The following is a 13,430-nucleotide window of genomic DNA, read 5'->3' as shown; positions in this document are numbered from 1 at the left end:
TTGTATCTAAAAATACTGAAGAAATTTGTTGATTGCCTGTCTGAATCTTTATGTATTGTCTTTGATAGGCTGGATGACTGGAAGAGGGTGAATGCATCCTAGTTTTCTAACCGTATCTCATTTTTTAACTGAGCAACTTCCTTAATATATTATGGGAGTGTTATAAAAGTTGATACATCTTAATTTAAGCAAAAACATTTGAGAAACTATAGCATGGCATTCTGATTAGCAAGCTAGTAAGGTGTGGGCTTGATGAAATGACAATTAAGTGAATGCATAGATTCATCAACAGTTTGTCATCTACTGGGAGTAGAGTATCAAGAGAGATGCCACAAGTTTCAGTCCTGGGCTATTTTTACAACATTTTATTAATGACTTGGATAAAGAGGTAGGGGAATACTAAATACATTTATGGATGACCCAAATTGAGTAGGATAGTTGACTCTAAAAAAAATAATAAAATCAAATAACTGTAATAAGCTGGAAAAATAGACTAAAAATAATGGGGATTGGGTGGTAGACTTTCCAACACTATGTAATTATTTAATTTGCTAAATGGTTTCTGGATTGCATCCACACTGACTTCAAACAGCATGTGTCTATGAAATTCTATTAAGAATTCATACTTTAAAATGATAGGGAATAAATAAATGAAAATACTAAAGAAATTTAAGCATTTTTTCTAGAGAAACCCTGAGGGAGTACTTTTTCCAGGTGCTTTCTGGTACTTTGTTTATTTCTTTGTATCCTGCAATATGGAAGGTCAATCATGATATGGGCTTGCTTTTGTACTGATGAAGCCTGTGCAGGGCTTTCAGTTAATGTGTGTGAAATCGCATCTGGCAGTGTGATCTCATGTGCGGCAGTTATCCAGATGCATTTCTGCTTTTGCTTTTCTACCCTTTTCATATCATTGCTTGTCAGTTCCAAGCACATTCTTATTCTCAACAGCCCTGGTGAGATAACTATGACAGGCAGTATGACCTTTCTAAGCACTGGCACACAACTGCAAAAATAACAAAACCAGTAAAGAATCCCAACATCATGCTACTTCAAATACATAAGCATTCTATCCTGAAATCATTTTTAGAAAAAAATTAGCAATGCAAGGTAACTATTTTAGACTTGGTATATAATTTTTTTTAGCAATGGCTATTTAACCAGCAGTTTTCCATTATTACTGGAAAAAATCCTGCAAATACTTTTGTCTACAAAAACTGAAGAGACTGTTTTGATTTTTGCTTTTAATTGGAAAGGCATCAGGGGCTGTTGTCATTAAAAGACTATGTTATCTAACTCATATAGAACCCTTCTATTTTATTTTATTTTTTTAACCTTCACATTATATTACTTTTTAATAATCTACTAAAGCCATTATCCCCTCAAGTGTTTATAAGCCTGAAGCCAGATAGTCATTATTCAGCCTTAGAAGTATTTATATGGTATTCATTACTAAATTTTATAATGGGTACTATCTTCTGAAATGTATCACAAGGAATACAATAGGTCATATAAATATTTCCAGTACTGAAAGATGACTTGTTCAGAATATGCATACATCATACTTCTTGCTCGGCTGACAGTTCTTCTCAAGATCCTAGGTAGTGCAGATAAGCAAACAATAATGTGATTTGGTAGAGATCCCTAGCCTTTTTGCAGAAGCATACCTTCCAAAGATCACTGTACACAGCAAAGAAATGATTGTTAAAGTACCTGAAATTTACAGAATGCATGTGTTCCTATAATTATTGTATCACATTATCATGTGTGCAATCAGAAATGTAGATGCATTCATTTGATTTTAGATTTTTTTTTTCATAATTTAAAGATTAAGGCTTCAGTAGTTCCCTAGAACTAGCCAGTACTAGTACTATTCAAGTCAGAGTGAATTAAAAGCTGGGTTTGCATTTTCAACATAGTGCCTTAAAAAGAAAAAAAAAGTGTATCCTTCATACTATGATAAATATAAAGTAATAAATCCACTGCTTTTACCTGGCCTTGCCACAGGCTGTGCTGCTGGGGCCTGAGTCTTTCGTGCTGAAGCTCCTTCCTGTAGAAAGAGAAGACACACAAAAGCATAAACAAGCTTACTTGACAAGAACATAATGTTAAAGCAAATTTTTACCAAGGGATTTTTTTCCCAGCAACTCATTTATTATATATTTTTTTGAAAGCCAGAAAGACATTCCTTTTGTTTGGTAGAAGAGTTAGCTAAAGAAATTCAAAACAGTGAAGACATTGAAATGGAATACTGTAATACTTTTTTTTAACTATAGATGGACAATATCCACATGTCTATCTATGAATCTGATTCTCAACTAGGGCTAGATTTTTTTTCCCAAAAAACCTCTTTGTTTTGGTAAGTAAGAACACAACTGCCCAAAGTTCACCAAGTGCATGAGTCCAGGTCAGTGTTTACTACCAAAACTGCTGATGCCTGCCTGTGTTGAAAAATGGGGACTAAATGAAGAAAACAAGTGTTTTAGGGAATAATCCAATACTGAAAAGCTGCTGGTTGAGAGGCTGTAATTAGTTATTTGATGGAAATCCAGTATTGCTGCTAGCATGCTAGAAAAAGTTCTGCTACAGCATCCTTTTTGGCAAAACTCTTGACACAATCTCAGGACAGCCAAAGCAGTTCTGAGATATGGGGAGTAGTAGGCCTACTACTGAATCCGTGCTCTTGAAATCCATAACCATATCTGTGCAAATTAAACAGTTACACATTAGAACAAAAAACTGCAAGAAGGATTTCACTCTTATTAACTTGAGGGGTAGGTGGGTGGGCTGGACAAATGCCATCAGAGTGATGAATATTTTGCCTATCTTGTATGATAGAGCATAACAAGCATTACTAGCACCCACACACAATTTTTGTTTAAGTTTTACTTACTCATTTATACATTATAATTTATGTGCCACTCAATCCCCAAAGATTCAAAGTGGCAAGTTTTGTGTATGAGGTAACCCTTCATGACAGAGGAAGAATGGAGAGTGTCTGAAGCTCAACTAACGTGCTTTGTTCTGGCACTTTTTACCCAGAAAAGCATTATCCTTCACTGGAATGAGGAAGCTAGCTTCCAACACTGGCCCCTAATTACTCTGACAACAATATTACAGGACCCAGTAAAGTCACTCACTGTAGCAGGGGAACATATATTTGTTCATTCTCCCATGTAACATATGCCACAATCTATTAAGAATGTCCACTATGTTCTACTCTGAATAAATTGGTCAATATCTATGCAAAAAAGAAAAATGAACACAAGTAAGGAATCCAGCTCAAAATAGGGCTCAGTTAGTTTAATTGCTGTCCCCCAGCCTGTGAAACAGCACAAAGTATGCCAGCATAAACTTGCTCTACCCCCATAGCCAAACTTGACTCTGCCTTTTGAATGAATTCAATGAGGAGTGCTGTCCTAATAGTTTAGTGTAGGGAAAGTTTAGACGTAGTGTCTGGTAGATTTTTTTGCACCGGGAAAAACATCCACCTATCATTCTCCTGAAAGGGGGTTGGGGAGGACCATTTTGATATAAGACTAGAGCAATGGTTTAGCCATCTGTCAAGGCTTGATCAGTAGGGTGGGTGAAGGCTTTCTTCTTCTGCTTTAAGTGGAAGCCACTGCCCACCACAAAGATCACTTGCAGTGCCACCCCACAGGTGGTGGGTGGATAGTATAAAGCAGGATCATACTTTACTGTGTGGCCACAGTCACCCTGAACCCATGTACAATAAAGCAAGAGAACCTTTGTCCTCATGCTTTATTAGAAAGCCTTTACTGACCACAAGGTACATCTACAGCAAAGGTTTTCAAACTTTTTCAGGCCTCAGAACCTGTTTTTTTTTTTTAACACTCTTCTTATGCCTGTTGATCTCTACTTCTTGTATAGAGAATTGCCACTTGAAGGAGCCTTCCACCTTTGCTGGGATCCCCAGGACATTTGTGTTATTAGGTTCTGGAAGGGGAGAAGCAGTCAATGGAGGGTACGGGATGGAATTTTCCCCAAACTACTGAGTCTATGTAGACAATCATAAGACCAGGTGGCCAGTGAAGGTCATGAAGTCTGGATGCCTGGTCTTAACTGCTGATGTGACTAGCTGCCAGAAGATCTCTTTCCCTCTTTTAACAGAATGTATTCCAACCTGCTCACTGATTGAAGAATGCTCTTATCTTTGTTCAGTGGGAAGGACAGGTCCATGTGTCCATTAGGGGGTCCAATTAGGGTTTTGCAGTCTTTCCCAAGAATCTGGAGGAAATCTAATATTTGAAAGAGCTTTGTGGAATGGGGGACTGGTTATTCCCCTTCTTCCCAATCTGATCCTGAATGAAGATGTTTGAATCATGCACAATCAGGGATGGGGTTGAATCACTTGGATATTTGGTTCTTTTCCCTGGATGGTGTCTTGTGTCTTGATGTCTGCAGTGAGGAACTGGATAAGAGACTGCTGGGTGTGTGTGTGTGTGTGATAGGGAACAATGCCATTTCCCTTCCCTCTCTTTGCTCCCTGTAAGCTTTTGCCACTATAGTGTGGTTGGTCATTGGTGTGAGGATAATCCAGAGAAGCTGCAGCCCATTCAAGATGCTGTGACCTTCCCCAACATTTCTGGAAAGCAGAAGGCAGTGGAAACTTCAAGAAAAGAAATTACCTGGCAGAGCCAGTTAAAATTTGGAGGAGGCCATGGGGGTGATCAAACACTTAGCACTGCCAGTTTCCATTTCCTCCATTACCTGGACCATCAAGAGGAGAGGAGACAGGCCCTCCAGTGATTAGGTAAGTCAAACAGCCTGTGGATTGCATCTTTTGAGGAGATTATGGCAGTGAGGCAAGAGAATATGTGGGTATGCTATGGTGGTTAGTCACTGGCTTGGTCCCAAGGGTAGGATTGTAAGAAAGTTCCTTCAGTATCTCCAGGTTCCTGACAGAATGGCATGCAGTGGGGATGGGGGTAAAACAAAAGGAAAAGAAAGCGGGGAAGATGCCAGACAGAAAAGGCAGAGATCTGTAAAGATTGAAGGAGAGCAGAGCTGATGGCCATACATACACTTTGGCACAAAGCAAAGCCAAAACCTTGGTGCTATACCTTCCCTAGGAAGCATTTTCAGACTCTTCTCACTTTGCCTCTGTAGCAAATGGGAGCTATTCCAGTGCAGAATGTCCTGGTTTTGTTGTAGGATAATCCATTAAGATGTCTACATCTATTTGATGGCCACAATTCTCAAAAGCAAGACAATCCTTGGTTTTGCTCTAAATCTTTCATGTAATTTATTGGAGAATTAAGAGAAATTATAGTATGTAGGGGAAAATTAAGGGATAAAAAAGAAATACATAAGGGATCAGATTCTCACTGTGAATTGCTAGGTACTCAATTGCTTTATGCTTCTCTGCTGTTTATCTTTCAAATAAACTTTGCCACTGATTACTCTAAGCTTATTCAGAAAAAAACAATTTACACTTCAGGCAAATTTGTCATAAAGAACCAGAAAAAAAATCTTAAACCATAATAAAAGCATTTGTACAATTTGTAACTTTAATGAGGCAGGAGAGAGGATAAGTTTGTTTGTAACTGCTGTGAAGAAGATCGGAATTCAGTTCTTGATATTTCTTTTCTTCTATTTGTATTTCTTAATCACTTTGCTTAATTCTCACCTCACACTTCTTTTATCTTACTTTATCTTATTTCATGTTTATCTTTTATCTATGTGTAAATTTCTCATACAAATTATATATAAAAAAGCATTTGTACAATATACATTTGGCACTTGGTTAGAAAGTGCTCTTTCATTAAATTATAAGTATTTTCTTCTGACTTATGTTATGCCAAGTGGTCCAAAACATATGGGAATATGGGGCCACTTGAAGAATGCATTCTAGTGCCAAAGTCAATAGACAGAAAGCATTTAAATCTAAACTGCTGCAAGAAAATCAGTAACATTTACAAAGAATGGTATAACTCACTGGATTTTTTCTAATAATCTCATGTCACTGATACAATGGCATCTAATGGATTTTTTGCTTCCACCTCTTCTAATTTATCCCCAAAGGCTAAGAGATGGGGGGGGGGGAGTATTCAAGAAGCACAGGGACAAAGAGTGAGGGTAAATCCCATCGTACAAGTTTAAGTCTGTATAACAGTGGATGTGGTCCACAATGTCTCTCCCCTTAAAACAGCATTATAAACAGGAAAACAGGAGGTACCTAGCAGTTGTAATAATTTAGATTTACAGATATAATGGGATTAGCCTGTCAGGTACTATCATGATTTGGTTTGTGACAAAAGCTATGAAGTGAAGCCAAAGGAACAAAAATTGATGTCAGATCCCAAGTTTTAAGAAAAGTCCAAATGCTACCTCTCACACTCTCCTAAATTTCTTTGAAGAGGGATTACAGTAAAGGTATACTTCATTATTTGCACAGACATGTAGTGATATAGTTTTAGACAGACAGACAGACAGACAGTGTTGGGAACACACATGCATACATATTCACTAGTATAAGTTACACATTATGAAACATTTACCAATTGCCAATATGCTCCATTTATGGTCATTTCAATCAGCTGCAAATTTGTGCAGGGCAAATACAGACAGGCATTCTATTTGCCTGCCTGCCTGTCTAATTTGTATGCTGCTGTAATCTCCAAGGTATATATATACCTCCAAAAAAATTACAAACACCAAACTGGTTATTTTCCAAACATTTTCTGAAAAAGTTCCTTTTTAACCAATTTCCAGAATGTCCTCCAGGTGGATGCCAACATAACTTCAAGAAGGAAGTTGCTCCATAAAATTAGAGGACAACACCAAAAAAAAGGCAGGGACTGTAGCACATCTGTTACATGGTTATGATGGTTTTCACCCGTCAATAAACAGGCAGCTGTATTTTGCACAAAGCAATTTCCAAGTGGTTTGCAAATGTAGTACCATACAGAATGCATTGCAGCAGACTATGGTATTCATGCAGTGATATATAAGCAATCATTGCCAGGCCCTCTTGCTCCAAGTAGGGCTGCTACTGGTGCATCAACCAATCCTGGGCAAAGACCTCCCCGACCACAACCTCCATTTCTCCATCCAGCTGCTGAGTATCAGCAGCAAGTGTAGAGGAATGTGAAGATACCTTTGGTGAAAGTATGCAGAAGCCATTAAAGAAAATAAAAGACAATTCACCCCTGGGAAAGTGGAAGGTGTGAGAAAGAAACTCAAAATAACCTGCCCTTGATTCCACTTGGTATAAGAGGGGGCAGAGGGAAACTGCTATTATACCCTATAACATTAAAGTAACACTCCTGTACTCCTGGCAGTATCTGTTTCCTGTCCTAGCCTACCTCAAAGGGCTGATACTGTTAATACTCTCTCTAACCTTTCCCAGTGATTTCATGCATATATTGCAAAGGACCAATCCCTGGGGCATATTACAAACAGTACCCACTAGGCTAACTTCTCTCCCACCCCCCACCCCCATCAACTGTTCAGGAAGGAACAAAGCCATCATGAAAAAGTACCTCCAATCCCCAACCCTTGCAGGAGGTCCAGAAAGTTACAATGGTCTATAGTGCTGAATGCTTCCAAGATATCTATCAGAACCACAGGGGGTAGATTCCCCCATTCAGGTTCTGATGTACACCCCAGCCTTAATCTGATAGGAAAGTGTCTAGAAAATCTAATTCCTCCAGGATGCTCTGCAACTGATGCTCCACTGCTTTTCAACAAGCTTATCCCAAAATGAGAAGTTGGAGATTAGGTGATAGGCATCTAATTGTGGCTGGGTCCAGGAAAGATCCCTTGGGAAGCAAGTATGCTGCTTAATACCACAGTTTCCTTCAAGGCTGTTAACATCATTCCCTCCTCTAATGGGATACTGACCATCACCTGTCCATTCCCTGGAGGAGTCAGGAGGGGCATAGTTCTAAGCCACAGGTCTTATTCATTTCATCAGAGTTGGCAGGCCAAAAGGAATCTCATTTAATAGTACAAGATGCTGCCACAGTCATCAATTCAGACCCAGCCTATTTAGAATCAAAACTCTGATAAAGGTTTCTTCTTGTAAAGTGTTATGCAAAAAAAAATAGCTTCACCTAAAGGAAGTGTGCAGCCTGATTAGTGCCACTGGATGACTATCGTCTGACACAATTATGGTGGAGAAACACTGATGCTTCTCTGTCCTTATCACAACACTGTAGGGCTGAATTTGTGCTCAATCAGATTCAGTGTTAATCCTCCTCCAACAGTGCTACAGATGTCATTCTGTTGCTTTACTTTCAGAGTTTCTCAAAAAACAAAATGATCTCCCAAATTAGCTGACAGAGGCCACTCAGAGGCAATTGTAGCAAGGACCTGAACTGCATTCCAATTCCAGAAGACAACCAAGCATTCAACAGAACTGCTCACTGGGTCATTGAGAAAAGTCTGCTTTGCAATTCATCTATCTGAGGAGAACTTAGGAGGCAGTAAATCTCATCTAGGCCAAGAACTGATACGCCAGAACAAAAGAGTTAATTTAATGACCTCATATCCAGATCATGTGCCAGCAGGTCCAAGTCAAAGAAGTCTAACTTGTGTCTCTATCTATGTATGTTGGGTCTGAGATTACCTTGGACAAGGGCATGGTTGCCATGGAGGCTGTGAAACTTGAGTCTTCCAAAATTATGTCCCAGGGGCATGAAATGGCTATAAAAGAGGGAACACCAATACCAGCCTGCAACATTTATTTAAGAAAATGTATTACAATGAATTTCTACTTCAGTGACATATAAATCCAACAGACTGATAGATGGCTGGCAATATTTTTCCAAGTTTTTCTCAAGTCACCTCTGCCAATGTAACTATAAGCTAAGAAGATAGTCTGCATTAATGATCAATTATAAGGGAAACAACATATAAATTCTCTCAGCATTTGTGTTGGATGCATGCATTTTATTCCTTTTTAAAATGTTGTTTTAAGACTTCATGGTACAATTCATGAAACAGTAATACAGGCATCCAAAATCCAATCTCATTTCCTGTCCACTTGGTTCAGATGCAGAAGAAGCCACATAAATTGCAACCTGCTGTCATTAGACATTCAATGTCAGTTTCTGGCAATGCTCACAACAGTCTAGCTCCATCTCCATGGCACTGGCAGAGTTATGGAAGGGAGGACGAATGGAAGCCTGAGGCTATTCTCTCAGCCAATGCTGCATGAACTGAATGAGGTGACAACTAAGTGCTCCTAAGCTAGACAGAAGCTTATGCCAGCAGCAAGGAGGAAGAGAGTCACAATCATGAAGGCAAAGAGCTGTCTATAGAAATAAATGGAAATTGAGCATGATGTTTCTAGTACCCTTCAAGACCACAAAAGTAGAACATGTTTCTACTTCAAAACAGAATGGGAAAACTTAACAAGGGAAACCAATAAAGTTTGACTGCTGATCAGCAGAAAGGAAAACCAGGAAAAGGACAGGGGGGAGTAGAAAGTGGAATGGAATGTCTAGAAACTTGAGAGAAAGCTCTTCAACATTTTGGAGCACCATACTCTCTATAAAGCAGAAACTGTTTTCTATATATATGCTGCTCAGATATATTTCTCACAAGCTTGCTTTCTTTAAAAAGATAAGACAAGATTCAGATCTCAGAAAGCCAATGTGCATCTAAGAAACCACAGGATTTTGGTTTGCTTAAATCTTTGCAGGACAAAGAAGTAAAACATACAGGAAACTATATTTTTAGAATAATGTCAGAGGATGCTTTTAAAGAAAAACTCTCTCCAATATAACTAGCATGTGTAATGGCTACAGTTTTTCTTATAAGGATATGGAAGCAGCTTTTGTGGCCTAATAGTGCACCTTTGTTATTTTACTCCTTTTGCCCAATTTCATAGAACATGATTAAATTACATTAATTTCCCCTTAATTCACTGCTCACTTCATTTCACTCCAAAGAGGCAAAAACTAGTTATATTTATACTATAGGTACACAGTAGTACTGAGAAGCATAATAATCTGTGTCTAAAAAGCAGAGTTCAAAGATTGTTCAAATTTATCGATTTAGCTTGTGGAGAAAGCAGGGAAGAAAGAAAAGAAGATTTCATAGTTATAAAAGCTATTATTTAGCAAGAAACCTTACATGTGAAGTAATATATAATCCAGAGTTATTCCAATATCTACCACAATGGCTTAATTCTTAAGTTTACATAAAGTCTACATGGGGAGATGTGATTGCAATATAATTATACACATATAAACATAATAAAAGCTACAGAGTATTACACCAAAAGGCCATCTAGTCCTCCATTTTGTTCCCATACTGTCTAAGCAGATGCCAGTGAGAAGGTCACAAGCAGGAGACCAGTTATACCATCCCTTCCCCATAAGGATTGCTCATTTCTGTCATTCTCTGCAATGTGAAATCAGGAAAAAACCTCAAATCACAGAATTTTCCCAATATTTTCTTCATTACTAACAGAACAAGAAATTATGACTCTAAAGATTCATCCACTGCTTTATATATGTCCTGAAAATTTATGTATGATAAAAGTTCATTTTTAATTTTAATCAGAATACAAAACAGATGTTTGAGCAACATTACATATAAACATTACACAGGGCAGTCCAGAAAAAAGATAAAGTATTTGGTTAAAAGACAGCTGAAGAATACCTATTATAACAAATTTACATTGGAAATGGGATGATGTTTCTACCACTAAAATAAGAGAAATCTGTACCTCCCTGGTGAGACTCACAGAATTTTCTACTTCGTTAAACAGTTAACATTTTGGCTGCTTCTCTCATAAACACTATCTATAATGTCCCTGATCTTTGCTCATGGCACGCTGCAGTCTAGACTGTGTAGGCTGTTTTGGGAGATACTACCCATCAGAAATCTACAACTGTGTCCTGATGTCAATTATACCATGATTAAGAGACAGGAAGTGAATATATGTGTGCAAACTCATTCTTCTTTCCCCCTATATTTTGATTACTCCTATTAAAATATGGAGAGAGAACCAATTTGCTAAGTGCTTTCTAGTTACCACAATGTATTATTTGCAATGCTAGGTAAGATAGAGCACCAGGATATTTCATTTGCTTTAATGATTTGAGAAGGCATCACAAATTAACAATCCTTAATGATACTAAAATGTCTTAATTGTGCAGTGCTAAGATTAAAAATAATACACATAACAAACAATTTTGAGATAGAAACATATATTTTGGGGACTTAAAAAAAACAAAACAAAAACAAGGCTATTCCTTGGTAATTCACAGTTTTGCTTTGTTTTATTTACCACATAGGAGATAAATCTTAATTAATGGAGGGAAGGCAGAGACTTGAAGATCTCCAAATAAAAGATTTAATTGATCCTTGATCTATTCAACTCCACAGCATGAATCTTCATAGTAAATACAGCTGTATTTGTTTGCAGTGTATCAACAAATGAGAATGTGAACAATGCATTCTACTTGCTGGAAAAGAAATTAAAGACAACAGCGACACTTGTGGCCATCTTTAGATTGTCACTGTGTTTATGTGTTGGGGGGGGAAGTCTACTTTTTTATAATGAATTCAGCATGTTCTTAGAAAAAAGTATACATGAATCTTGTAATTATTTTGTACCATTGATCAAATGATACCCAAACAACCTAAAAGTTTAAATGCAGATTTCCCTGTTTACTTTTTAAACTCTCATAAAAGACATATCAAACTGTAACTGATACAAAGGTTGCACCATTGATTTTAAATGGCAAATACATTTTCATAACCAGGTTTTGGAGCAACAAACACAGAAGCAGAGCTCCAGAAGCATTGATGGATCAGTGTTTTGCTACAGTGGTTGAGGTGCTGGGCAATGGGGAGGCCTAGGTTCTAGTTCACTCTTGATCATAGCAGCTTATTGGACAACTTTGGGCCAGCCATTCTCTCTCTGCTCAACCCAACTCACAGGGTTGTTTTTATGTGGAAAAAGGAGAGCAATGCCTTGAGCTCTGAATGAAAAGTGGATGTAAATCTGATGAACAAATAAAACAAATATTTAAATGCAAGTATTTTATGTTAATTTGGAAAAAATTCCAAATTACACCACTTTATGAAAGGGCAGAGTTAAAATATGAAAACTGCAACTAGTGGTTGGGAAATCAATCTCTGTAAGGTCAACAAGATGTTTTCATCTTGCTTACTGGAAAAGCAAACCATGTGTTTGCACACAATTACACAGAATTCTGGATAATCCTGGCTTATCATTTATCAGCACTGTGCCCACACAGAATGCGAAACCCACTGCTGCTTGGCTCCTTCTGCCAGCCAGAACAACTGCTAGAATAATTAGAAGTTAATCAGGAGGCAAAAGCTTTATATGGTATCTGAACGAAGCCTTGTAGCATGTTGCTCCCAAGATCATACTATCTCCTTTGTTTTCTTTTAATATCACCATAGATTTTAAGACCCATTGTTCTAGGCAGGATGGAATACTCAGCAAAACTCTTTCATGTTCTACAGCTGTTTCCTATCTCCTTAAAACCAAGAAATATACTGGGTTAAAAAGAAGTCTCTCTTCTCTAGAAGGAAGTCACAACATCATTTTAGTTTCTGTTATCCCAGTGGAAGAAAATTTCTCCCAACAGAAAAAATCAAAATTGCCTGATTCTCTGTGTATATTAACATTTAGGTGGCTTCCTTTCTGTCTGGAAAAATGAAATCAATATGAATAGAGAAATATGCTACCTACATCACTTAGCTGTAATTGTAAAAAGGATTTATGAAACTACTTCCAATAGAATTAAAGGTTAGATAATTTTTTTCTGGAGTGAGACTGAGTTCAGATCAGGATGGGATGCAATTTGTTATTACCCTAAAGAGAGAGAGACAGCATTCCTAACTGAACTTTATTTATACAAATAAATCACTTTGTACACCCAAAAGGGGTTTGATCACAAGCACCCATTTTCAAGAAGAATAGGAAAGATAGCCAGCTTATATATCAAACATTATTAGCAATGTGCTGGACTTACTAGACTTGCTGGAAAAGGAAACTATCTTTGAAGATGAACAATGAGATTTCATATCAGGTAGGTCCACTCTGGATCAGGGTTTAGTGCTTTACAATCTGAAAATACAGTCATCTAAAGCAGTTTTGTATGCTGCCTGCACAGGCTTTAAGCAACTTTCCAATCTATTTAGGGGAGTCCTTTGGCATAAATCCAAAGTCTCTGTACACAGATAATGTAGTATTCTCACAGATGTCAGGAGATTAAAAGAGAGCACTGGTGTACAGATTACACTCTACACATCCATTTTGAAAAAGCCAAGGTTGTCCATTTTCCCAAGCAATTAGAAAAACTGACTTGGCATATCACAGTGTATGGCATTAAACAAGTAGCATACTTTGAATATTTACGTTTTATGTTCCAATCACAGGTTTTACATCCCATATACCTCACTAAACATCCAAAGAA

The 13,430-nt window shown here is 37.6% G+C and overlaps 1 protein-coding gene across 3 annotated transcripts in view; it reads right to left on the bottom strand.

Moving 5' to 3' along the window:
- The window catches only part of CDC73 (cell division cycle 73), a 151,513-nt gene that overhangs the window by 23,429 nt on the left and 114,654 nt on the right, over nt 1–13,430 (bottom strand). For all 3 annotated transcript variants that reach the window (XM_007420987.4, XM_088154158.1, XM_025168768.2), the window contains one exon: nt 1,993–2,050. In XM_007420987.4, the coding sequence (XP_007421049.1) occupies nt 1,993–2,050 (58 nt within the window). The remainder of the gene's footprint in view (nt 1–1,992; nt 2,051–13,430) is intronic.

Source organism: Python bivittatus, unplaced genomic scaffold, assembly GCF_059951505.1.
Source record: "Python bivittatus isolate LINGU-HERP-01145 unplaced genomic scaffold, Pbiv_v1 ctg000700_np1212, whole genome shotgun sequence".
Taxonomy (NCBI): Eukaryota; Metazoa; Chordata; class Lepidosauria; order Squamata; family Pythonidae; genus Python; species Python bivittatus.
Note: the sequence above shows the minus strand (reverse complement) of the source record. Positions and strands in the feature narration are given on the sequence as shown.